We start from the raw sequence: 27,020 nt of genomic DNA, 5'->3' as shown, positions 1-27,020 counted from the left end.
CAGAGAGTGGAGAGGGCATAGCAAAAGTTTTAAGATGCAATTTTTTTTTTTGTTTTTTTGGAAGAAAGGGGTAGGGTGAGGGATGCAATGTGGCCATCGAAAAACAAATTAATATTAACACTTAATTAATAGAGCTATATCTATTTATCAAAGTTTCCATGTCATAAAAGAAAAATTGGAATTGGGGGGAAAAATTGGAATTAGGGGGAAATAGATTTTTTCCCTTTTTCAGGTCTGTCCAACGAGCAATTTGTTCATCTTCTAGGTTAAATTAAATCAAAACAATCACTAGATTTTCGTTCAAAACAATAAATGCAACATGTGCATTTAAGTGTTAAACTATATATATATATATATATTTAATGCACGTCTGGACCATCCATAAGATTTTTTTTTTCTTTTTACAGTTTTTTTAACGATTATTCAATATTAGCATACGTAAATTACACCCAACATGTGAATGCGCACCGTTTGTGAAACTTTCTTTTCTTTTCTTTTTTTTTCTTGGTTGGTTTGGGAAAAAAAAAAACATAAATTCATGTACTACACAGCAGGGGCACATGCAAAATCTGGCCCTGAAATTAAACCAGTACAATGAACTGGTACAAAACAAAAGAAACACAGTACAGTACATACATGATGCAGCAGAAACTCCTAGCACCTGTCCATTGTCATAATCACGTTAGAAATTTCGTTAGCATTACAACCAAGTGTCGACACTCTCCCCATCATGCCCCTCTCAAATTCAACTACTGTATCCTGTACCCATCTCTCCCATCTCTCTAAGTATTCTCCAACTATGTCGACATCTCAACCCTACCTCAAGAACTTTCTGTCGTCTGCTCTGCTGTGCCTATTCTGCCTGTGGCTATGCAGTATACACCCCTTTTGCTTCTCTTTTTCCTTCTCTTTTTTCTTTTTTCTCGTACGTGATGGAAGTTACAATTCCCTCAAGAGCACGGCTCTTCAATTGTCAAATATCATATCCCCTCTCCTGAAAGAGTGTCGTCATCTCTCATACGTTTTGGCCTTTTCTTTTGTGAATTCTTGTGGCCGTCAGGATCGCAGTGGAGGTGGAGGTATAAATAGCTCAAGTGCTGGGGAATCCGTGTTGCGATTCGTGTTCATTTTAGTACTCTCTCGAGGAAAGCACAAGAATAACGAAACTCATTTTTTTCTTGCATGCCATGTCTTCCGTTGAGGTTAGGCTTCTCTCACTAAGCTACTGTGTTCTTATTCTTTCTTCCTCTTTCCTCCCTGCCTTGGCTTTACTCTTCTTTCAGCATTCTTGGTTATTTTCTTGCTTCTGATCTTTATTTGGATTTTTTGGTATTTCAGGATATATTGCCTTTGATTGAGTTGAAGGGAATTACAGAGAATTCTCGGGCTTCTGCAGGTAAAAACGAGAACTTGAGATGCCCTCCTCTTTATTTGTGTAGAAAATTGAGAAACAACGCGAAGAATTTGGTTATCAAGTTGGTTCTTGCATGTTTTGCTTCCTACTTGTTCAAAATTCTCGTTTCAATTCATAAGTAGCCATCTTTTTTATTATGTTGTTCTTATTTTCTGATTTAATTGTAGATTGATAAACATGAGATGGCTAATCAAATTCCTCTTCTTGTTGTTGGTGCTTTGATTTCGCGCAGTATACTTGTGAGATTACACATACAGATAGCAGACGAGTTGATATTTCTGCATTAGTTTTCTGAGTCGAGTGTTTATTTGGCTTCTCGAACGTCTGAAAGTTCAATTCAGGAAACTTGATTATAAGTTTAATTTGGGATGAAAGTAAAGTAGACTCCTTTGCTATGTTACAGTATATATCACAGTATAGTCACAGAGAGAGTGCATGTTCTTGAGCTGCATGCATGTGAATTAACTATACTTCTTTTGAAAAACTAAGACCTAGTCAAACTAAAATTTTAAAAATAGAAAAATTAACTATAAGTTGTGAGAAGTAAGTTGATGAAAGAACAAATTTCATTTCAATGTTGCATCAATTGAAATCAAACTTTTGATCTAAATTTTTTCTTTTTATTTTTCTTTTCTTGGAACATTTTCAATTGATCAATAATCTTGGATAAGCTCGGTTTAAAAGTTTTTTTTTTTGCAAATAAATTTAACATAGATTAAAAATAGTTTGAATACAAAGTTCACCATTACTAGTCTTTAAATTTAGAAAACTTAATAAAATCGAATTAAGAGGAGACTCCGAACCTTACAAGGAAAAAACTTAGAATCAGACCCTCCCAACACCCTTCCCACTCGCCTCTTTTGATGCTTGTGTTACCTCTACATAATTAATAAAATTTTGACTTAAAATATGGTAGACTCGTACTATTATGTATATGTTCCCCCTCCCAAAAAAAAAAAAAAACCAAAAATCCTGGTTCGTCCCTGCGCTTGTCCATTATTATAGGTCAATAATGCCATGGTGGTTATGTTTCACTAGAGGTTTTCTTGATTGTAGAGCAGAAAGTCTCTTTTGTTGATGACTTTTAGATCGTTTATAATCGTGTTGGTAGTTGAAATGCACACTAAATTCTGAAGTGTCTTCTATTTGGGGCTTCAAAAAGGCTCCGTTCTGCAGGGCGTCTCTCAATCCATGGCGAACGCAACCCGTACCAGTCATCTTTCTGCATTGGACAGCTGCCGAGATGAGGGAACAGCATTCACCTTGAAAATGGTGGCGATTGCAGCAATCCTCTTTGCTGGGGCATGCGGTATTGCGATACCCTTGGTGGGTAGGAAGCGTAGGTTCCTTGGAACAGATTCCAACCTTTTTGTCGCAGTCAAGGCCTTTGCAGCTGGCGTCATTCTCGCTACAGGATTTGTGCACATCTTGCCAGATGCCACGTTAAGTTTGACGGACCCAAGTCTGCCTGAAGTTCCATGGCAAGCATTCCCATTTTCTGGATTTATAGCAATGATGGCAGCATTGGTGACTCTTCTGATTGAGTTCGTTGGGACCCAGTACTATGAGCGTAAACAAGAGAAAGAAAGCAAAATTGCGCAGGTTGATTCAGTGGACGTGTTAGAGTCGGGAACTGCTCCGAAGGTGTTTGGTGAAGAAGGTGGTGGCGGCATGCCCATTGTGGGGATTCATGCGCATGCAGCACAACATAGACATAGCCATCCTCAAGATCAAGAAGCTTGTTCTGGAAATAAGAGGGTTCATCCACATGGTCATTCGCATTCACTTGATATATATGATGGGAATGAAGAAGGTGTTATGAGGCATGTAGTTGTTTCACAGGTACTTCAAATTGCTTTGTTTTGTGTATTGCATTCCTTTCGGCAGCATCTCTGCACTTTCATTGCTAACACTCTTCGAAACATTCTTGTTTGTGCTCTCTGTATGTTGTAGTTAGCTTGTTTGAAATAGATAGAGGATTGGACATAAGATTTGGACTCATGATCAAAGACCATAGAAGGCTCCCCCATTCATTATGCAAGCTTTACTTTAGGCTCTCATTGTCAGCAAATTCTTTAAATCTTTGCAGTGCTTGACTGCTAGTTCAGCGCCGTCCTCTTTTCCTGCGGATTTTCTTCCACATCCTTGTGTGCTTGAATGATAAAGTTCTTGTGGCTGAACTAAATATTGTTTTGACCTTGTAGAAAACCACAGTATTATCACTATTAAGCTATGGACTGTAACGGGTTTTTCTTGTGTTTTATGCAATTGAATGTGAACCAAGATGGTTGAACATAAACATTTTTTCCCTCTTTTAGGCCCCATATTTACATCAGGATTACAAATTTTTTTTTTTTTTGGCATATCGATTAAAAGCTTATCTGCATTTCACTGCTGTCTCTTGTAATTGACAGGTCTTGGAATTGGGGATACTATCACACTCAGTGATCATTGGGCTGTCTCTTGGAGTATCAGAAAATGCATGTACCATAACACCCTTGATTGCGGCATTATCATTCCACCAGTTCTTCGAAGGGTTTGCTCTTGGGGGCTGCATCTCTCAGGCTCAGTTTAATACCGTCCATGCTTCCATTATGGCATGTTTTTTCGCCATCACAACCCCATTGGGAATTGCAGTGGGGACTGGGATTTCTACCATTTACGATCCAGAGAGTCCAAAAGCCTTGATCGTTGAAGGCATCTTTGATTCTGTATCTGCTGGAATTCTTATTTACATGGCCTTGGTTGATCTAATTGCTGCTGACTTTTTGAGCAAGAGGTTGAGCTGCAATACAAGACTTCAAGTGACTTCTTATGTTTCACTGTTTCTGGGTGCAGCGTTGATGTCCTTGCTTGCACTTTGGGCTTAATTAAGTGTATTTAGGTGTATCTGCTTTTGTTTCTTTCTGCTTTTCGGTTCTTTTGGGATTCCTCCCCCCGGCCCCCAAAAAAACTGCATTGAGAGCAGTTGATACAAGTCATCATCACACTTATTTCCCTTCTGCCTTTGGAAGGGCAATTGTAATAGCCTTGTAATTTGCAGAAGGCAACATTTTCGGAAATTTGATTTCAGGAGTTTCTGAATGCACAACGATTTCACCCTTCCTTGCCTTGTTAATTAAGGCAATATTTTCATGTTCATGAGGTTATAAAATGCTTGAACCTGGGATAATCTATTAGCAGTAACCATCGAACCATTGGTTCAGTGGCCACGAGGAGGGTTTTAGAGTCCCTCTTGAAGTGCTGATTGGAGGATCAAATCCCCTCGCTAGTGTGAAAGCTTCTCAAATCCGGGAAGCGAGGCATCTGTATCGTTTATACTTTTTTTTTTACAAAAAACTCTTAAAAATAGCAATTCGAATGGAGTCATAGTTTCTCAAATCCAACGAGTGAGGCATCCGTGTGATCTTACATTTTTTCTACAAAAATTTTTAAAAATAATAATTCAAACGGAGCCTTGACTTCTCAAATCTAAGGAGCGAGGCATCCGTATGGTTTAGAGGTGTTGACGTCAAGGATAACCTATTGATAGTAGCTTGTCAATTGGGCTTTGTTAAAACCGAGTCGTAGTTGAAATAAAAATGAGTCTCAAGTTATTTAAATTTCTGTCAGACCTAGTTTATTTAATTCTCCGCCTTAGTTTAAACTAGTGTGAATAACCATGCTACGCATGGTATTGACATTATTGAAAGAAATTAAAAGAGGATGTGAATTAAAAAAAGGTAAAAAAATTGTATCAACATAATTAAAATTTAAGATATGTCTAGCAATGGTTCAAAGTGTGATAAATTTTGTACATCATTCAAAAACTATGTTTTTGCGTAAGATGGATCCTGAAATAATAATAGAAATTTATATTAGAAAATGAATTATATATGGATAGAAATAAATGTAATCACATATTTTATTTGATTTTAAAATGAAATAGTTACAAACATTATACATTCGATTTGATAATCTTGTATGAAAGCCAATATTGGTGGTTTAATTAACTCTATTGAATTTTGTAAAGTTCATACTATAAAAAAATGTTCAGCGAGACTTGTCTTTTCTTAGAAATGAACTTGCTGAACCTTTGTGAATCTTAAATTATGAAATCACTGAATAAAAAATAAAGTACTACTAGCCTAAAAAAAATTATGGATTTAAAGGGTTTGGGAGAATGATGAAGGGAAAATATAGGATAAAGCGTATTGCATGGAGGCTTTTTAGGATGATTAAATCAGAATGCTTATAACTCTTCATTCTCTTTTTTATATAGAATTTTGATTTTTTTAAAATTGTTATATATCCTTTTATGTCTTTTGAATTTAAAAGTAAGAAGTGGTCCACTTATATAGGAATTTGATTTGAAATTTATTAATGTTAGGGTAAATGAATAGGAAAAATCACCAACCCTACTAAAAGTAAAAAAGTAAATAATAATATTTTACCCTTCAACTTAGTAATCCTAACTGAAAAGACAAATTATATAAAAAGCAAAAAGAAAAAAATATTCATTAGTCATGGATTTAAAATATCAATAATGATTACCACTTGTGAATTTTAAATTATGAAGTCACTGAATAAAAAACAAAGTACTACTAGCCTAAAAAAAACAAATTATGGATTCAAAGGGTTTGGAAGAATGATGAAGGGAAAATAATAGGAAATTGGGTGGCAATGATAGACAACTAGAGGCTAACTATAGGCGAGAAAAAGATAATAACGGGAAGTTAAAGAGTGGTGAAAAAGTCAAAAAAGAAGGATGAACTATTACAAGATTAGATGGAGAGAGGGAGAAAAAATGATGGGATCGTGGAGATATGACAGGAAAGATGGCACCGTGGTAAAAGGTCTGAAAGTCATAGAAAGCAGTAGATAGCCATTTAGCAGGTAAAAAAGGATGGAAAGGATGATAGTTTTTAATAATTTTAAAAATTTTAAAAACACATCTTACAAAGATTATTTTAAATCTATATTAAAGTTTATGAAGAACATTATTCTATAAGCATTCAACAATTTTAGGATTACAAGATGGGAGAAATAATTTTCTAAAATTGAGGAAAATGAATTAGTTATACTTTATGTTTTTGATGTTAAAAATTTTGATATATGGGTACAACATGATATATTGATAAATAAGTTTACAATTGCTCTATCATGTAAATCACTATAAATTAAATTATTTTATTCAAATTGTTATCATATATTGATAAACAATAGGTTAACAAAATTTGGTTTCAACTTATTTAAGATATTAAAATTAAAAAGTCCATTTTGTATTTACGAAATAAACTTTTTATTAATATGTGAAGCATACACTTCTTTGAATTTTTTTTTTTTGCCTTTGTCATATACTTTATTCTATACTATAATATATAAGTATTATTTTTGAATTGAAATATAAATCCGTGCATAGCACGGGTCAGAATACTTGTCTATATGTATTGCGGGAGAGGTTTTAGTGAAGGCCTCTTGGATGGCTTCCAAATCTCCCATACTTTTTTTCTAGATTTTTTATTTATTTTAATACATAAATTCAATTAAAAAAGTTTGAAATAATGATTTACAACTAATCCTATGGCAATTCAAATTTAAAATTTAAAACTTTCTTTCCCACTTCAAATGAATGCTTAGTAAATTGTTTATAGATTGTTTTTAGACTTCAACCCCTTTTTCCTTCCATAAGTAAAGAAAATAAATTTGGATAATTTTATTAGTCCCATATTAAAATCATTCACCCCATTACAACTTTAACACTTTAGCCTATTTTATTCCTTGCTTAATAAAAAGATTGATTTGTCAAATCTAAGGAATAATGTGATTAGTCCCATTTTTTAATCATTTATATAGTAACAATTTTAGCACTTTCCTTCCAGGTATATACATAGATTTGTCAAACATTCAGATGACATATCCAATTATAACCATCCTTTAACCATTTTACCTATTGCAACTAAATTAAGTTTTTAGCCTTAAACTTATCCTATTAGATGATTATTCCAACCAACGAAATAAATATTCTGACATACAACGTCATCCAGATAATTTTTGACGTGCGCAAAACTTCATCCGAATAATTTTTCATATAACGTGTACAACAGAAAATGCATATAAAACAAAATTTTTATATGAATTTTAAATTAATATCAGGTGCAATTAGATGTTTTTTTTTTGAGTGTTTATCAAAAATTTTAATACAAATATTTGTTTAAAAAATTATCTAGGGTGGTTGTCACAAAAAATAGTAGTATTTCATCAAAATTATTCCCAATTACTTTTCGTTGATGACTATAATTTTAACTCCTTATTTGAAAAAAAAAACACTCTTTTGATTTTTTTAAACCTTTTTCATGTAACTAATATAAATAATTCATTCACTATTATTATTATATTAAATGTAAATCCGTGCATAGCATGTGTTGCAATACTAGTTATTACTATCAATTATATCGTAAGTTTTAGACGTGATTTGGGGTAAGTGTTAGATGTGATTTGGGATTTGCAGATGAGATTTTGCAGGGATGGTTGGAATAATCATTTAATAGGATAAGTTTAAGGCTAAAAAATTGATTTAGTTGCAATAGGTAAAATGGCTAAAGAATGGTTATAATTGAATATGTCATTTGAATGTTTGACAAATCTATGTATATACCGGGAAGGAAAGTGCTACAAATATTAATATATAAATGATTAAAAATGGAACTAATCATATTATTTCTCAGATTATACTTTTTGCAAAGGCATATTTAACGTTTTTTTCCTATTCTTTAATTTTCATTTTTTTAATTTCCGTTAAATTTTATCCTACTACGCTATGACAATAAGATACGTAGAATTGTGAAAATTGTTATTTAAACGGGCTCCTAAATTTTGGATATGTGATTTTCGTAGTAGTGAGTTTCTTAAATTATCAATTGGTTATTACTATCAGTCTTGTTGTAAGTTTTTGGCGTTATTACTATCAGTTTTTGGATGAGATTTTGCAAGGATGATTATTATCCGTTAATTCAAATTTTGGAGTTTTGATTTTATGGGTTAGTGGATCACGTAAATTAGACAGTGAGAAGGGATAAGGAGAAGCAATAAGCATTATTGAATTAAAATAAATTTAAAATTGTAGTAAAATGAGATTCAGATTTCTGACGCTTGTGGAGGCTTCTCGTACAAAACCTGTCCTCTAATACATATAGATATATGGCGCTGTACTCCAGGCGCAGGGGATTAGTCGGGCCGCCTTCGGGTCTTGACCCGGACACCCCTGTGTTGACAAAAAAAAAAAAAAAAAAAATAATACATATAGATATAGATGGGTCAAACTATTTAGATGGTCCAAAAATTGGGAGGTTAGTTCAAAACATGTGCAAGTGAACTGGATTCGTTAAAATGTCAACCCATATAAGAAATTGATTTTGGTCTAAAATTGTTTTCATGCGAAAAATATAACATCCAACCAAATGGTTCATAAAGGCCACTTGAGTTTTTTTTTTTTTTCAGAAACGATAGAAATTGCCACTTGAGTTGAACAGAAGAAGAACATCGTGTCCTTTAACCTATTAACAAATATTTAGGTAAACCTGACCTATTACGTGTTCATTGATTCTATGGTATTCTTTGTTCAATATTTCCACCACATGACACATGGAAATGTGATGGACCGAGCTGCTGCCCAACCTAACTATTCCGATTAGTGTGTACTATTTGTTAGAATCTCCTTTTTAAACTATTGGGTTTCTTTAGATATCAATTTTTTTTTTTGTAAATATTAATTTATTTGTATCATAAACACATACATATATTTTTTTAATCAATTACGAAGATACAATGGGGCAATTGTACCAACTAACCCACTGAAATATGCAGTTTACATGTACGAATTCTTATATTTGCCCCTACAATTAGAAAATATTGCACTTACTGTCCTTTAATAACATATATATTTAATGTTATTCTTTGTTATCATTTTATATGCACCATGTCAACAGTTAAAAAAAATGACCCATTTCACATCTTACAAATAAATAAAAATCAAACAACAAAGACTCAATTTTACCTTTATTGTTAATTCCTTTTCTCAATGTGCTCCTACAATACAAATATTCCTTTTGAAAAGTTGCCATAAATGGTTTCCCTTCTACACACTGAAATTCACAAAAATTGCTAGTTCTCTCTTTGTTTCATTTTTACAAATAGAACAAATTTATTATGAATTTGAGAGAAAAAATGGCAAAATCCTTTATCAGGGATTTAAAATTTGAAAGCAGTAGTGTAATTTAACATGTTAAATTTGCCCCCCAAACACTTGATAATAAGTTACAATCTGTTGAAGAATTCAGCAACAATTATATTGAAAACCATTCCTCTCCCTTTATCCTCGTAAGAGATCCTTTTCACTACAAAAAAAAAAAAAAAAAATTTGCACGATATTCAGTGCCGTTTACCTTTCTTGCTATTCATGGAGGCAGAAATGATTGAAGGTGTCGACGCACTTAATATGCATGAAAGAAATATTCATAGGGTAAGGTGTATGTAGCTGGAATTTGACTTTAGGAGCAATATATAATTCGATCTACCTTTCTGGGCTGCTTTCAGCTTCTATTTTTTTAATCGGTAGAATCTTTATTATTTAAAGTTTTGTTACTTTTGTAAAGTGTCGTTCAGAAAGCTCTTTATAGTTATTATCAAAAAAAAAAGAAAAGAAAGCTATTTATAGTTGACTTCATCATCCCAGTGCAGGAAAAGAGACCAACCATTGTTGATTGAGTAAATCACTCGGATACCCACTAAAATTTTCAAATAGTAGAGTTTTGGTTATTCAACTCTTAAAAGTAGATATTTATTCACTGATCTATCAAAAGCGGGAGTATAAATTTTGGGACGTTTCATTTGTTTTTACTGTCAAGTCTGTCAAATCTAAGACCTTGCACGGTAATTTAGCGAGTAAATATATATTCGGACGATGATTTAGTGGGCAAATGCACTCCGTACTTCGTAAATTGCCTCTCAATTATGTCTCGTGATTCGTGCAAGTCCGCAGACGTGATGGTAAAAATAAACGGAATTGTCGAAATTTATATTTTTGATAATTTAGTGGGTAAATACATGCTCTTAAAAGTTGATTAGCTAAAACTATAATTTGCACTTCTTGATTAGAACACAGGAAATCGCGTAAAACCATATAATACTTTAGAAATTCGATTTTCCTAAGATTTTCTAATTAAAGATTCTTCTCTCCTAGTGTGACTTTTCCTCTCCTAAATTATTCTTGTGAAAATTTTATTCTCTTCTAAGATTGTTTTTTTGTTATATCTATTGATTTTAGATCTGTACGTATCTATGTCATGTTTGATTTTATATATTTCCGTCATTAATGTATATTAATTGAATGAAATGATCTTTTCTCTATATATATAAAATAAAAAGGTAGACTAATGGAAGGGATATCCCACCCACGGCAGCACTCGTTACAAAATTTTTGCTCGAGCTGACTCCCAATATTTTTATTGTTGACGAGAAACTTTACTGCCCGAGCTGACTCCCAATTATTTTATAGAGTTTCATTTTGACATTATTGTTCCTGTTTTTACGAATCCTATCGCTTTCACACTCTTCTGTTATTGTTCTATGTATCCTCTTATTTCATTTCTTTGTTATTTGGTAGCTCATAAAATGCATGTCAATCAAAGAACATAAATAATGGAAAATTACCCAAGAATTAAGGACAACCTATTAATGATAATAGTTAGAAGTATGATGCTTTGTACATGGAGAAACTGACAATATCCTGGCCATTTTTAGATTTTTAAAGCTATTTCACATTTTGATCTTTCAATAACAAATTTTGTCTTGGGTGTTATCAAATATTGGTGTTCACTAACGATTTTATTAACAAACAAACAAATTGAGAAAAAATGATGTTAGAGTATAAAGCGCAAAACAAGCTACATGTTAAGGGGATTTACTTTAGTTAATTCTTAGGGATTTATAATACTAATACACAACTTTAGAATTGACTAACGATTTTAGGGGTAAGGTAAGAAAAAAATAATGTTAGAGGATAAAGTGTAACAAATGACTACCACCTTTGGGGGAGTTTTCGTGATTAACCATTTTTTTGTTTTTTTGTTTTTGGACTCTTGGAAGAACAAAAAAAAAAAAAAAAAAAAAAACCTCATGTACATGCAAAATCTGGCCCTGAAATTTAAACCAGAACAAAATAAAAACAAACAAACAAAACAAAAAGGGGCGTTAGCTGGAGGAGACAATATAATAACAGAAATAAAAACAAGGGTAAAATACACTAAACCCCCTTGTGGTTTGGGTTATTATCATAAAACCTCCTCATTGTTTGAAAACCCCCAAAGAACCCCCTCGTGGTTTGGACTAATTTGGACAATGGACGGAAATCATCCAATTTGACGGAAAGTCAATTACACACGCTTGACAAGCGAGTGTGATAACAATACATTAAGGGTAATGTGATAATTTTACGTTTTCTTTTCTTTTCTTTTTTTCCTTGTTCTTCCTTTTTCTTCTTTCTCCTGAACCATCTGGAGTAGAAATTTCATGAATTTAGATGAAATCTAAGACCCAATGGTGTTGAAGATGACGATGAAGGCGGTTACCATGGCAATTGAAGCAGCAAAAAATACCATTGATAGATTAATTCGTACACTTCCATCACTGTAGCAGATGAATTTAGTTGTAAACTCGGGGGCTGCTAGGCGGGACAAATCCTCCTCCTCCGGCACTACCAGGTGGGTTTGGGATGTGGAATATGGCACTGAAACTTCACCCAAATTCCAGTGAATTTACTCTCTGCTTAGTAATATTACTTCGGCACCGCCTTTAGTGAATTTACTCTCTACTCAGTAATATTACTCCGGCGCTACCAGGTGGGTTTGAAGTTTCAATGCCGGGCTTGGAACTGAAGGCAGTGATACAGATGGACTTTATTATCATTTGGCACAAATACAGTTTCCCAATTTCCAATTTGCGGTGATACAGATGGACTTTATTATCATTGAACTGAAATTTGGCACAAATACAGTTTCCCAATTTCCACCCAAATTCCAGACTGAAACTTCAAAGCTTCGTGCATCCCTCACCTCGTTTTCTCTGCCCTTCAAATTAGTAACAAACATACACTCACACACTCCCCTGTTTTCTTTGGTACGACTCCACCCTAACTCTCTTCATTATTGTCTCTCCCATTTTTAGCTATTACGTCAAGCACCTGCAATCTCCGGGCGTAAGCTCAACTCCGTTAGCGGCCACCTTAATTAGTAAAACCTCACCGGAAAATGTCGCAATCTATTAATTTATCCATTTCCACCTCCTCACCAACTTTCCCCAATTTCGCATCCCTTTCAAGATCCTCAACTTCGTTCCTCACCGGAAGTTTCCAGTTCCCAGTCAAATTCAGACCCTCCAGTCTACGTACACCAGCACTACCGGAGCTTCTCATTGCCAAAGCCTCATTCGATCCGGAGGCACCTTCAACTTCAGCTTTTGCTTCCGCTGCAGCTGCGACTCTAGGTTCGGATAATGGTTTGGGGGGGGGTGTTATCGACTGTGACGCCAGCGGACATGGGCTCGATTGAGGTGGATGCGGTGACGGAAGCCGAGTTGAAGGAGAATGGGTTTTCAGTTGAATGGTGGGTGTGATAATTGGTGGCTGTTCTACTGTTGTCGAAGGAAAAAGTGGAGATTTGGAGAAGATGATAAGTTTTGAAATTTTCAAATGAGCCACTTGATGTTTCTTTATTCTCAAATGAAGTGAAAAAGTTTTTAAAATCTTATGTGAATCTTGAACTAACTTTTAGTACAGATTGAAACAAGGTTAATATAGGAATTTCATATTTTCCGTCAAATTAGACAATTTCCGTTCATTGTCCAAATTAGTCCAAATCATGAGGGAGTTCTTTGGGGGTTTTCAAACAATGAGGAGATTTTATGATAATAACCCAAACCACAAGGGGATTTTGTGAATTTTACCCTAAAAAGAAACAAACAAACAAACAAAAAAGTGCGTTAGCAGGAGGAGACAGTATAATAACAGCAAAAACTAACAAATAAAGTTCCCCTTGCTATCATGGGTAACAAATAAACAAAAGAAAGCTAGTAGTACGTGATCCAACAAATATTATACTTAATTATGAGTACATTAGAAATTTAGTTAGCGTTACGTCGAGGTGTCGACACTCAACCCTCCATTCCTCCCCCAAATTCAACTATTCTGGCCTATGCCACTCTCTCCACCCTCTTTCAGGATCCTCCAAGTATGTCGACATCCCAACCCAACCGCAAGAGCTTTCTCCCATCTGCTCTGCTCGCTCTTGCTGTGCTCTGCCTGTGCGCCCCTTGCTTTTTTATCTTTTTCTTTTTGTTTGTACCAATCGGTGGTTACATTTGCCACAAGAACGCGGTTCGTCGATGTCACATCCCCAATCCCAATGGGGGTCATCATCTTTCATACTTTTTGATTACCTTTTTTCGTTCGTGAATTCTTGATGCCACAAGGTTCGTAGTGGAGCTGGAGGTATAAATAGTTCCACTGTTGAGAAGGGTGTTGAGATTCGTGCTGATTTTATTATTCTCTTCAAAAGAGAGCTAGAGGGTTTTCAAGAGAATACCGAAACTCATTTTTTTGTGCACCCCTTTATAGCTTGCATCCCATGTCATTCATTGAGGTTAGGCTTCTCTCAGTGTTGTACTCTGTTCTGATCCTTTCTTCTTCTTTCCTCCCTGCCTTGAGTTTCCTCTTCTTTCAGCGTTCTTGGTTACCTTCTTGCTCGTAATCTGATGTTTGGGTAGGTGGTTGTTGATCAAGTTGTGATTTTTATTGGGATTTCTTGGTGTTTCAGGATATATTGCCTTTGATTGAGTTGAAGGGAATTACCGGGAAGTCTCTGGCTTTTGCTGGTAAAAACGAGAATTTGATATACCCTTTTCTTTATTTGTCTAGAAAATTGAGAAACAACTGGAAGAATTTGGTTATCAAGCTGGTTCTTGCATGTTTTGCTTCCAATTTGTTGAAAATTCTGTTTCAATTCATAAGTAGACATCTTTTTTTATTAAGTTGCTATTATTTCTGATGTTGTACATTGATAAACGTGAGATGACGAATTAAATTCTTCTTCTTGTTGGTGTTTTGATTTCATGCAGTATATTTGTGAATAACACAAATATGGAGCTGAAGAGTATATTTCATGCAGTATATTTCGACCAAAAAAAAAAAAAAAAAATGGAGCTGAAGAGTTGATGTTTCTACCTTAGTTATCTGAGTTGACTGTTTATTTGGCTTCTCGAATGTCTAGAAATTTCAATTCTATAAAGTATTTGAGTTGACTTAATCATTAGTTTAAGTTGGGATGAAAGAAAGGTAGTCTGCTTTGCTATATTACAGTATGATCACAAAGAGAATGCATTTTCTTAAGCTGCATGCATGTGAATTTGCCTCATCATTTACTTTTTCTGTTGTTGGAATCGTGGAGAAAACAAAAGTTGTGTATCTTGTGTTTTTGTTCAATATCTTTCTCAATTACAAAAGAATGGTAGGACGACTGAAGTAATTGCTGCTTGTCCATTATTATAGGTCACTAATGCCATGGTGGTTATGTTTCACTTGAATTGTTCATGATTGTAGAGCAGAAAGCCTCTTTTGTTGATGACTTTTAGATTGTTTATAATCATCTTGGAAGTTGAAATGCACTCTAAATTCTCTAGTGTCTTCCATTTGGGGCTCCAAAAAAGGCTCCTTTCTGCAGGACCTCTCTCAATCCATGGCAAACACGACCTGTACCAGTCATGATTCTGAATTGGACAGCTGCCGAGATGAGGGAACAGCATTCACCTTGAAAATGGTGGCGATTGCAGCAATCCTTTTTGCTGGGGTATGCGGTGTTGCAATACCCTTAGTTGGTAAGAAACGTTGGTTCCTTGGAACAGATTCCAACCTTTTTGTCGCAGCCAAGGCCTTTGCAGGTGGCGTCATTCTCGCTACAGGTTTTGTGCACATGTTGCCAGATGCCACGTCAAATTTGACTGACTCTTGTCTGCCTGAAATTCCATGGTCAAAATTTCCATTTTCTGGATTTATAGCAATGATGGCGGCATTGGGGACTCTTCTGATTGAGTTCATCGGAACCCAGTACTATGAGCGTAAACAAGGGAAAGAAAGCCAAATTGTGCGGGTTGATTCAGTGGACATGGAGTCAGGAATTGTTCCAGCAGAGAATGAAGGTTTGAATGGGAAAGTGTTTGGTGAAGAAGAAGGTGGTGGCATGCACATTGTGGGGATGCATGCACATGCAGCACATCATAGACATAACCACCCTCAAGAGCAAGGAGCTTGTGCTGGAAATAAGAGGAGTCATTCAGACGGTCATTCACATTCACATGAGATAGATGATGGGAATGAAGAAGGTAGTAAGAGGCATGTAGTTGTTTCACAGGTACTTTAAATTGCTTTGTTTTGTGTGTTACATTCATTTTGGCAGCATCTTTGCACTTTCATTGCTAATACTCTTCAAAACGTTTTTATTTGTGCTCTTTTTATGTTGTAGTTAGTTTTTTTTTGAAATAGATAGAGGATTGGGGATAAGATTTGGACTCATGATCAAAGACCATAGAAGGCCCCCATTCATTATGCAATCTTACTTTAGGCTCTGACTGTCAACAATTTCTTTAAATCTTTGTGGGGAATAAACCTAAATTGACAAAATTGAGTGATATTTGGAACTTCATGGTTCCCAAATTCTAGCATTTTATTGAAGAGATTCTGTGAAGTTTCTCTAGTTTTTGTTGGAGGCCAGCAAACTTGATTTCGTTATGATCCTACTTGACTGATACTCTTCTTATACCAAGCTTTTCCTCTCCCATTCATTCTTACGTATCATACTTTGTGCTGATGCCTGCTAAATATTCAGAAGGTGGATCATAAAATTTTGCCTTTCTTATTTTATGATGACCATTTATTCATTCTCCAGGTGTAGAATATTTTATGCTACTTTTTCCAGATATTAGCTCATTATGAAATGCATTTTATAGTTGTCATTGAATGAAACCTCACTTGGAACAAAACTTTAGAGAATTTGTGGCGTAATAGTTCTTTCATGCTATATGTTGCTATGATTTAATATTTCCCCTCCCCCCTCTACAGATCTTTTTTTTTTCCTTTTTTTTGGGAAGTCAATCAGTGACAATGGAGTCTGCACATTATGTATATTATCTCATTAATCTCCCTCGTTCCAAATTTCTCTGGGGAATACAAGTCTCAGCTGTGGGCAGACTGGTGTGCTGAAGGGTGGCTTTTGCAGTGTCTGACTGCTAGTTCAGCGCCATCCTCTTTTTCTGAGGATTTTCTTCCACATCCTTGTGTGCTTGACTGATAAAGTTCTTGTGGCCGAGTTAAATATTGTTTTGACCTTGTAGAAAACCACAGCATCATCACTACTGAGCTATGCGCTGGCTTTCCTGATTTTATAGGTTTTTCTTGTATCTATAGGCCAAGATAGTTGAACATAAGCATTCCCCCCCTCCCTCTCTCTCTCTCTCTCGGCCCTATTTTTACTCTGTAGTTGCCATATCTCAATTAAATCCATTTTTTTGCATATAGATTAAAAGTTTATCTGGATTTCACTCATGTCTCTCTTAATTGACAGGTCTTGGAATTGGGGATAGTATCACACTCCGTGATCATTGGGCTCTCTCTTGGAGTGTCACAAAGTCCATGTACCATAAGACCCTTGATTGGGGCATTATCATTCCACCAGTTCTTTGAAGGGTTTGCTCTTGGAGGCTGCATCTCTCAGGCCCAGTTTAAAACCGTCCATGCTACCATAATGGCATGTTTTTTCGCCATCACAACCCCACTGGGGATTGCTGTGGGGACTGGGATTTCTACTAGTTACAATCCAAACAGTCCAAGAGCCTTGATCATTGAAGGCATCTTTGATTCTATATCTGCTGGCATTCTTGTTTACATGGCCTTAGTTGATCTAATTGCTGCTGACTTTTTGAGTAAGAGAATGAGCTGCAATACAAGACTTCAAGTGGCTTCTTATATTGCACTGTTTTTGGGTGCAGGGTTGATGTCCTTGCTTGCACTTTGGGCTTAATTAGGCGTATATAGTTTTAGGTATTTGTATTTGCTTTTGTTTCTTTCTATTTTTTTTTTCGGTTCTTTTGAAGGACCCCTCCCCGCCTTAAAAAAAAAAAAAGGACTCCACTGAGTGGTAGTTGATGCAACAAGTCATCGTATACTCATTCTCCAGGTACCATTGAAAGTATCATACTATCTATATTGTGGAATGTTTTAAAATATTTGTTATCTTATTGAAGTTAAAGTTACATTTGATTTTTTTTTTTAATGTTATTCCCACCTTTACCTATATTTCATATTAAATTCAATTTTGGATTTTGAATTTTTGTGGGTAATTTTAAAAACAAATCCACCGTCATTGAACTTCTGTTCTTAAATTGTTGAAATTAAAAAATGTGATAAATAATCTAGGACGAAGGGAGTATTTTTCATCTATCTTTGGAGTGGAAGCTTTTGGCAAGGGCAACGCCGTAATTTGTAGTCAATATTTTTGAAAATTTCATTTTAGGAAATTGTGAATGCAACGGTACTTCCCTCTATCTTATCTTGTTAAGGTAATATTCTTATGTTCATGAGGTTATAAAATTCTTGAATCTCGAATAAACGTTTAGTAATAACCATTGGCTAAGGCCACTAGAAGTGTCTTTAAGTTCCTTTTACGGTGCTGATTGAGAGATCAATTCCGTTCTGATCAATTTCTGACGAGTCACTGTAATTTTGGACGGACGAAAATGAGTCTAAGTCATTTAAATTTCTCCCAGCCCTAGATTTTGGGCCAACTCAAAGGCACTCTCACTTTTTTTTTCTTTACTTGATATCGCAGTTATCAAAACTGAGTGATCATGATTGAGAGATCAATTCCGTTCTGATCAATTTCTGACGAGTCACTGTAATTTTGGACGGACGAAAATGAGTCTAAGTCATTTAAATTTCTCCCAGCCCTAGATTTTGGGCCAACTCAAAGGCACTCTCACTTTTTTTTTCTTTACTTGATATCGCAGTTATCAAAACTGAGTGATCATAAAAAAGGGACCAAGATCCAAAAATTGAGAGATCAATTCCGTTCTGATCAATTTCTGACGAGTCACTGTAATTTTGGACGGACGAAAATGAGTCTAAGTCATTTAAATTTCTCCCAGCCCTAGATTTTGGGCCAACTCAAAGGCACTCTCACTTTTTTTTTCTTTACTTGATATCGCAGTTATCAAAACTGAGTGATCATAAAAAAGGGACCAAGCTCCTCTTTGGATCGGAGATCGTCGTTTCGAACCCCAGTCTCTTACAAATTTTAAAGGAGGTGTCAGAGTACTCCTTTAGTTTAGTTAGTTCTATATAGGCTCCCCCTCCCTCTAGAATAAAATAGACTCCTTTGGTTTAGTCAGGTCTATATAGGCTCTCCCTCCCTCTAGAATAGGATAGATGAAATTATACAAGTTATACAAATATTATCGTTGCAAAAAAAAAAAAAGATATCGCAATTATTAATTACCAAACCATACTGTGCAAATGAATTAGATTTGTTCAAATGCCAATTCATCTAAGAAATTGATTTTGGTCTAAAGTTGTTTTCATGCGTAGAATATAACATCCAGCCAAATGGTTCATAAAAAGCTAGTTAAGTTGAACAGAAGAATATTATAGTGTCCTTTAACCTAATGACAAATGTTTAGGTAAACCAGACCTATTATTTGTTCAGTGATCATATGGTGTTCTTTATTCAATTTTTCCACCACAAAATTGATTGCTCTCTCTTTGTTTCATTTTTACAAATGGAGAAAATTTATTACGAATTTGATAGAAGTTACAGAATCCTCTATCAGAAATTTAAATTCGACGGAAGCAGCATAATTTAATATGTTAAGTTTGCCCCCAAGGCCCCCCAGTAATTTGTATTTCTAGTTATGCCCTTTTTTCAACCATCTTATTATATTTTCTGATTTCATTTTTATCTCATATACATAAGGATGGCATCAATGGGATGCTCTCTAAAACTTCTATTACTAAATCCTTACGCATTTAAAATAAGTCTTTTTTTTTTAAATTCTATCATTAACCTTATAGGTTCAATTGTCATTATCTAGCAAAATCTCTCTTACTAAATTATTACACATTTAAATAAGTCTCTTTTTAAATCCTATCATTAACTTTCTCCTTTTTCTTTCTTTCTTTTCTATCGAAAAAAACTCTCTAACTAAAACTCCTTTCAACTCTCTCATGGAGAGAGAGATCAGATGTTTCTGATCTTTCCCTATGGGAGGATCCCTCTCTATATATTATTTTCATATGTGTGAATAAAATCTCTTCTAAGATTTTCCAATGAGAGTTTCTTCTCTCCTTAAGGTTGTTTAGTGAGAGTTTTATTCTCTCATAAGGATTACTAGTGAGAGTTTTTAATAATTTTTTTATTTTTTTATTAGATCTAAGTTTTTTTTAGATTTTGATTATCAGATCTGGAATTTTTTAGATCTATTTGGTAGATCTCACCGTGATATTTGGATTTGAATCAGTTAATCAACAGATTTGACAATTGGAAGCATGCCCAGATGTTCATGAACTTACAAGTATTTTGTCTCATTTTTTAAATTTGAAATTTTATAATGTAATTTTTATTGTTCATCGAGTATCCTTTATCTAGATAATATAATTTCTGCCATTAGTACAGATTTTAATGAAATTATGATATTTTATTTTAAAAAATCCTATCATTAACCTTACAGGTTCAATTGTTATTACTGAACATACTTGCTTGTGGTTTGGAATTAACCATTGGATGCTTTCTACTCGTTACTCAATTTTATGGGTTAATGGTAAGAAATAAATAAAAGGGTAAAAAGGAAATTCTAAAAAGCAACATTAGATTGTTTATATCAAACTACTTGCTCCTACTTTTATTATTGTAGAGATATTGAACATGCTCTCGCTTGTGGTTTGGGATTAACCATCAGATGCTTTCTACTCGCTACTCAATTTTATCAAATCATTCATGAAACTACGATACACATATTTAAATAATTCAAAAACTCTAGAAGCTAACTTTTGTTAAGCCAAAAATTTAGTACATCGAGATTAAAACGTCCCGTCAAAATAAAAACATAAGTTAAAATCATGGTTTCACAATCCTATCACATACAACTTCTTTTTTTTTTTTTTTTTTGAAAAAATCACTTCAATGATTGTCTCCAAATGGTGAAAATGAAATATGAACCAAATGAGTTAAGAATGCCTTAGAAGATAAAATCGAATATGCTTTTTCCAACCCCTGATGATGTCTCTGTATGTTTGTGTGGGGTATCGGTTTTTTTTTTTTTTTTTTTGGGATCTCTTATCATACTCTTATTGGATTAACCTCTCTTTGATACTAAATTCTAATAGATAATTTATCAATTGTATAATTGCATTAACTATTGACGGACACCGATGGATAACATCTAATCCTATTCTATTTATTCCCATCCCTTTGCATCTATTGGACATGTTTGGATTGCCATTTTCTGAAATTTTTGTAGAAAATATACTGTAGTAATTTAATATATGTAAGATAAAAAGGTAATTGAAAAATATATTCACGAAAAATATATAGATTTTTTTGGTGAAAAATCCCTTTCCAAACAACGCATCACCAAAAAAAAAAAAAAATTCCATTACGACATTTTGTTTATCCTTTTTCCTTTTCTTACAGAAGTAAGAAATTGTTTAATTAAACCTAATCCCAAATTTAATCTCAAAAGCCGGTAACTTTTAAGGCAAATCTGAAGACTTAACTACCCAATTCTTAACCCACCAAGAATGGTGTGGGATAGACAGAATAGGGAAGCCTAAAAGGCTGCTGCTACAAAGGAATAAAGACAATTTGGTTACCCATTGTGCTCTTAGAACGTTTCCCAAAAGAAATTCATATTCTTGGTTACACGTTGCCTTGATCACTTCGGTCTTCAATCTCAGACTAGCTGTACAAAGACAGTTCAGCAGTAGTATCTGAGCTTTGGCAAGCTTCAACTTTCGATAGATCGAAGCAGAAAGATTCATCACTTCCGGTCAAGTCGTGAAAGTCTAACGTTGTACGAAATCGTCATCAGCAACTTCTCACTAATTTCGCCTTCCAAAACTACCCCTCCCCGTTACTCTCTCTAAATTTACTCAAATGCCCCGTACACACTCTCACCTGCCACTCTCCACTTCCGACGAGTACTCCAAGACCGGAAAGACTAAAAGGCCCCTTCAAATCCCATCCCGACCTCGGACTCCCCTACCCATTACCGTAATTTCAGCTCTTTGCTTCCTCATCGGCGTTGCCGGAATCAGCCTCTTTCTCCTCGCCGTCCTCCGCCCCAGGCCCGCTCCAGTCTTCCGCTGTGGCCGCATTCAGGACACTTTCAGGGCCTTCTATTCTCTTTCCAGCGCTTGGCGACTCGGAGGAGGAGACTCCGGCGTCGGAAATGCCACTGGCATGGAGCGGCGGAAGCTGCTTGGGTTCGTCGGAATTCAGACGGGGTTTTCCTCGGCAGATCGCCGGGAGGCCTTGAGGAGTACTTGGCTCCCTTCTGAGCCTGAGGGTCTTCTTAGGTGCTTCCAATCAGTTCTTCTTTCTTTTTTTCTTTTTGTATGCATTGAGCTTGAACTGGTTCAATTGGGCTGCTTTTCTGACGCAATCCAGTTTGCTGGGAGAAAAAATTTATAAACTAATCAAGAGGACAAAAGACTGGTCTAATCACTCTATGATCGATTTTTACCAATTCTTGATTGTAGCAGATTTCAGTATTCATCCTTGATACCAATCTCCAGTCAAGTTGGTCAAGCCAATTACTGTTAATTTTCCTACTGTAATTTCCAAAATATTGGTTATATGCTAACAAAAAAAAAGCTTGATTCCCTTACATGTTTTAGAAGTCAGAATGGATGGTGAATATGGATGGTTATTGTCGTTAATTGTATTGCTAAGAGGAAGTTCTCACGATGTTAGCCTATGCTTATTGTACAAAATACAAGTAAGAAAAGGATAAGAAAAAATGTTATGTTGGATATAATATATTTTCTCTGGCTACTTGCTTCTGATGAACTTTCAACACCCTCCAAACCCTTTTGGGCCCCTTAAAAAAAGGGAAGAAAGTTAAGAATTATCTTGGTCGATTTAAGCAATTCAATGTCCTTTTCTTTAACTCAAGTATGAGGTAAGATCTTCCGCATCTGGTGCTGGGCTGCTTAATTTTGAGAACCTGTATACAGTGGCATTCTCTCAATGATTAATTTGGCATGTTAGTAAGTACCGTTTTCTAGAATTTTACAATAAACTGACCTGCTGTTATGCCCGTCATTTCTAACCCTAGATTGGAGCAAGCTACTGGTTTGGCATTTAGATTTGTCATTGGACGATCAAAAGACGCAAAGAAGATGGCTGAGCTTGAGAAAGAGATTGAGAAGTTTCAGGATTTTATGATCATTGATGTGGAGGAAGAGTATTTCAAACTGCCATACAAAACGTATAGTTGAGCATATGGTTTCTTGTTTTGTATCATGGGATTTAAGCAGCTTATTTATCAGTGCTTTTGCCTCCTATTGTAGGTTAGCATTCTTCAAGGCTGCCTTTGAGTTATTTGAAGCTGACTATTTTGTCAAGGCTGATGATGATATATATCTTCGTCCGGGTGAGCTTTTTTCTGGATAATCCTCTGTCTCCAGCTCATGAATCTGCATCGTATTACTAATACCTCGCTCCATCAGATCGACTTGCAACACTATTGGCTAAGGAGAGAACCCATAAACTCAGTTATATTGGCTGCATGAAGAAGGGACCTGTGATTACTGACCCAAAACTGAAGTGGTAGGGCGTTATGAATGAGTCTTTTCAGCTATAAGACAGAGAATATTGAGGCTAAAAAGTCTTCATCTCTGGTACCATTTACCTGAACTTTTTGTACCATAAAAACTTTCAGGTATGAGAAATCTGGACATCTAATTGGAAATGAATACTTCCTGCATGCTTACGGTCCTATCTATGTTCTTTCTGCAGAGGTGGTCGCATCCCTGGCAATTGCAAGAAATAACAGGTGTGTAATATACTATATGGATCCATGTATTATCTTCTTTGTAAAACCTCCTATCAAGTGTGCACTTCTTTTGATAATTGTTCTCATAATTGTTTTGTTGATTGTTCATCACTTGATAGTTGCTGTTTCTCTTAGTTATGTTGCAGTCTGCCTTTCCTGTAACTTGTATTGGAGAAGACCTTGACAGACATCTTGTGGAATAAAAATGCATAATTTGATTACATTTCTGCATGCTTGTTCTTCCAAACACTCTTCGGTTTATTTCTCTTATATCACTGATCAAATTATACACAATTGCTTTACAGCTTGAGAATGTTTAGCAATGAGGATGTCACAATTGGCTCATGGATGCTTGCTATGAATGTTGACCATGAAGATAATAGAGCAATATGTGATCCTCGATGTACTCCAACATCAATCGCAGTTTGGGATATCCCAAAATGCTCAGGTGCTGCTATGCTGTTATACCTTTTCATGAGATCAAAATAATTTCGAGTCCACATTGGAGTTTACTGTATTTTTGTCTGTAACATGGTTAAAGTCGCAAAATGTAGAGGTATAACATGCATCTCCGACAGATTTCTGCCTATATATCAAGCTTATGCTAAAGTCTTAACCAATTTCTGGCATACTATAAGATCTACATCAACAAGATCATAAAAAACATAGATTGGCAACCTGTGTCCGACCTGATTGCCTGATTTGTGCTGAATCATCTATCCTTCTCCAATTTTTTCCTTCTGATACAAGTCAGATAATTTAAAGTTATGAAACTACATGGTTTTTTTTCCCCTTAATTTTCAGAAAAGAATAACAATGTAGTCTCTAGTTCATGACTCGCATTAAGTTGAGTTAGATTATCGGGAGACAGCCTCACAAAATTCAAATCTCTCTTAAAGCCTTCTACTGCTACACTCACCTTTGACGCTACGGGCTTTCCTCCACAAAATCTCTTCCCATTATCCTTGTATTGTTTCGACTTGATGCAATGTCTGTGGTATTTCAACATCATCATTTTGTAGTACATGTCATTGGATGTGTTTTGTTCTTTGGCCTTGTTCGGCCACAACAAAGTGGTGTTTAGAAGGCAAGGTCATTGAGGCAGTTAACATTTAATCAACAGGCTCAGTGCGTCAAATTAATTGAAAATAATATTTCCTGAATGTATCCTGTTCTTACATGTAATTGGTAATAGTACTTTCATGTTCTTCTGTATTGTATAACTTTCAGGTGCAGCAGCGATGAATGCAAATTACATATTTTACTTCATGATATAGCTTATTGCTCTATCTCAACCATTTGAAATAATGAGACGAGTCTTCTGCTTTATGGCTTTTAGTTAGTTCATGATAAACAAACTATATACAGGTCTTACTGTTATATTTCTCAATAAAAGAAGGATTATATTGCTCCACTCATTTCTATCGACTCATTATTCTGTTACCATGAATTACGCATCTGGATTTCAGGATTCTGCTTTTACTGAATTTTGATTGTTTTAACCTTCTTCTTATTTTCCTTTATATCTTCCTAGTTATGTTATCTTCAAGATAAAGATGTAATTTTTAAATTTGGGTGGTGCATAATTAGAGATTCTGGCCAAATGCTTAGGTCTCTGCAATCCAGTTACAAGGATGAAGGAGCTTCATAACACCAGCATGTGTTCTAAAAGTCCCACATTGCCACCTGATGATAGATAGGCAACACCAGCTACTGGCTGCCTTCTGCCCACGATTACCTGGGGAATGGCATATCTGCATTCTCATTCTTCCAAATGCTTTTTGCTGTATAGTGTAGTATCTGCAGCTAACTATATCTTGTACTATTTGTAATCATGATAGTTGATACTTCAATCCAAACCTGTTTTGAGTATACCCAATTACGTTTCTTGTCAGGGCTGTTGCCAATTATGTATCTTTTCAAGTTCGTAGTTTCTTATCAGTCAATCCCTCTTCCAGTCAACTAAATTCAGGGCTTGTATAAAGTATCCTTGCTTGTAAAACATATCTGTTTTATTTTTAGGAGAATGTATGAGCAGCTTTTTTTTTATTCTCCACACATTCACATTGTGTAGATTTATTTATATTGCCTTTTCTTTTTAAATGCCAGCCGTTATTGTTACGGGCCTTATGGCTGACCTCTCCCATGCTGTGGAAGCATTTGCCTGCCTCACTACTTAAGTTTGTTTGGATATTGAATTTATTTGTAAAAAATTTTTTGCTCGCATTATTGATAAATATTTCAATCACCTTTTTATTATTTCATATATATCATATCAAAAAGAATAACATCCAAAAAAGTGTTACAGTATGTTTGTAAAAAAATTATTTCAAATAATTTATTATCCAAAATTCTGTGCAGCATGAAAATCACAAACACAACAAAGGTATATATATATATATATTGAGTGGTAAAAATGCATATGGGTAAGATAATTTTTTATTAGCATCTATGCATTGAGTTGATGATCATTACTTCCTGAAAAGAGAGAAAAAAAAATGGTACTGATTGTGAAATTAATGTCTTCATTGGAAAATCATGCATAAAACTTCTATCTATATATGTATTGCATGTTCTTGATGTATTTATCCCCATTATTGCAATTTTCCGTGAATGAATGAAATTGTATGGTTTATCACAAAAAAAAAAAAGAAAGAAAAACTGAAAAATTACCTTGGCAACGAGTACAGAAGTTAGATGTCACGATTAACTTAGCATTAAAACAGCACAATTTGAAAATCCCTTTAAAAATAAATTCCTACAATCAGATTAAATCCCAAAACAAGAAATGAGATGTATGAAGAAGCATGATATGTTCATTCGAATGTACCCAAAAGGTCGTGGTAATGTATCGTATGGACATTGGAGGCATTGGAGGGCGGCGGTGCTTTGTTCGAGGGTGGCAGGCGGACAACTTGATAGTCTGTTTGTTTGTCATCATGATGATGATGAATCAATCAGCCAAACACGAAGCCAAAAAATTGCCACGCCTTTTAATCTCCTCTCCATATTTTTTTAATCTCCTCTTAATTTTTCTTTTTGAATATACGAGTGGAAGGCCTCAATCATGAATTTTTCATTTACATTTCTTCTCTCGAATCACCCAACCCATCTCTCTCCCCTCTCCACTTGTACAGACGGCATCTTCATAATTGTGGAAATTTGATTGCCTTGCTACTCCCCAGGCAGCTCACCCACTCCATCAAGGGAAATCTCTTCTTTCTTATTTATGCCCCTAAAAGAATCGATTGGACATCACTACAGTATTGCTCTGGGCAGAGCTGTTAATGGAGCGGAGTAAGCTTGAACCAGACCCATTCAACTCAAAAAAAAGCATTTGAGCCTAAATTTTAAGTGGATAGACAGAGTTTGAGTATAAATATTAGATTCGAATTAAATATGAGTTGAGCTCGGGTCATGCTAGGTTCAAACTCAATTAAGGCCTCGTCCATACATGAATATAATTATATATATA

General features: G+C 35.0%; 3 protein-coding genes across 3 annotated transcripts; all 3 read left to right on the top strand.

Annotated features, from left to right (window-relative positions):
- Window positions 1–991: 991 nt before the first annotated feature.
- LOC113781699 (zinc transporter 4, chloroplastic-like) lies at window positions 992–4,543 on the top strand. The gene is made up of 4 exons (XM_027327670.1): window positions 992–1,202; window positions 1,339–1,396; window positions 2,577–3,256; window positions 3,829–4,543. The coding sequence occupies exons 1-4, from the start codon at window positions 1,188–1,190 to the stop codon at window positions 4,282–4,284; spliced, it is 1,209 nt and encodes a 402-aa protein (XP_027183471.1). The 5' UTR covers window positions 992–1,187; the 3' UTR covers window positions 4,285–4,543.
- Window positions 4,544–13,683: 9,140 nt separating this feature from the next.
- On the top strand, window positions 13,684–17,749 carry LOC113781698 (zinc transporter 4, chloroplastic-like). The gene is made up of 4 exons (XM_027327669.1): window positions 13,684–14,088; window positions 14,263–14,320; window positions 15,152–15,852; window positions 17,062–17,749. The coding sequence occupies exons 1-4, from the start codon at window positions 14,074–14,076 to the stop codon at window positions 17,515–17,517; spliced, it is 1,230 nt and encodes a 409-aa protein (XP_027183470.1). The 5' UTR covers window positions 13,684–14,073; the 3' UTR covers window positions 17,518–17,749.
- Window positions 17,750–21,385: 3,636 nt separating this feature from the next.
- On the top strand, window positions 21,386–25,594 carry LOC113779062 (probable beta-1,3-galactosyltransferase 12). Its single transcript, XM_027324483.1, has 7 exons — window positions 21,386–22,064; window positions 22,826–22,978; window positions 23,061–23,143; window positions 23,220–23,319; window positions 23,432–23,545; window positions 23,851–23,993; window positions 25,157–25,594. The coding sequence occupies exons 1-7, from the start codon at window positions 21,643–21,645 to the stop codon at window positions 25,243–25,245; spliced, it is 1,104 nt and encodes a 367-aa protein (XP_027180284.1). The 5' UTR covers window positions 21,386–21,642; the 3' UTR covers window positions 25,246–25,594.
- The last annotated feature ends 1,426 nt before the right edge of the window (window positions 25,595–27,020 follow it).

This window comes from Coffea eugenioides, chromosome 8 (assembly GCF_003713205.1).
Source record: "Coffea eugenioides isolate CCC68of chromosome 8, Ceug_1.0, whole genome shotgun sequence".
Taxonomy (NCBI): Eukaryota; Viridiplantae; Streptophyta; class Magnoliopsida; order Gentianales; family Rubiaceae; genus Coffea; species Coffea eugenioides.
This window is presented reverse-complemented; position numbering and strand designations above follow the sequence as displayed.

Bases quoted from the DNA above. Each gene is read 5' to 3' on its own strand.
- LOC113781699 (XM_027327670.1), top strand. The intron at 1,397-2,576 runs GTAAAAACGAGA...GGCTTCAAAAAG, and splicing joins GAATTCTCGGGCTTCTGCAG to GCTCCGTTCTGCAGGGCGTC. The intron at 3,257-3,828 runs GTACTTCAAATT...TGTAATTGACAG, and splicing joins GGCATGTAGTTGTTTCACAG to GTCTTGGAATTGGGGATACT.
- LOC113781698 (XM_027327669.1), top strand. The intron at 14,321-15,151 runs GTAAAAACGAGA...GCTCCAAAAAAG, and splicing joins GAAGTCTCTGGCTTTTGCTG to GCTCCTTTCTGCAGGACCTC. The intron at 15,853-17,061 runs GTACTTTAAATT...CTTAATTGACAG, and splicing joins GGCATGTAGTTGTTTCACAG to GTCTTGGAATTGGGGATAGT.
- LOC113779062 (XM_027324483.1), top strand. From the start codon at position 21,643: ATGCCCCGTACACACTCTCACCTGCCACTCTCCACTTCCGACGAGTAC. The intron at 23,144-23,219 runs GTGAGCTTTTTT...TCGCTCCATCAG, and splicing joins TGATATATATCTTCGTCCGG to ATCGACTTGCAACACTATTG. The intron at 23,546-23,850 runs GTGTGTAATATA...ATTGCTTTACAG, and splicing joins GCAATTGCAAGAAATAACAG to CTTGAGAATGTTTAGCAATG.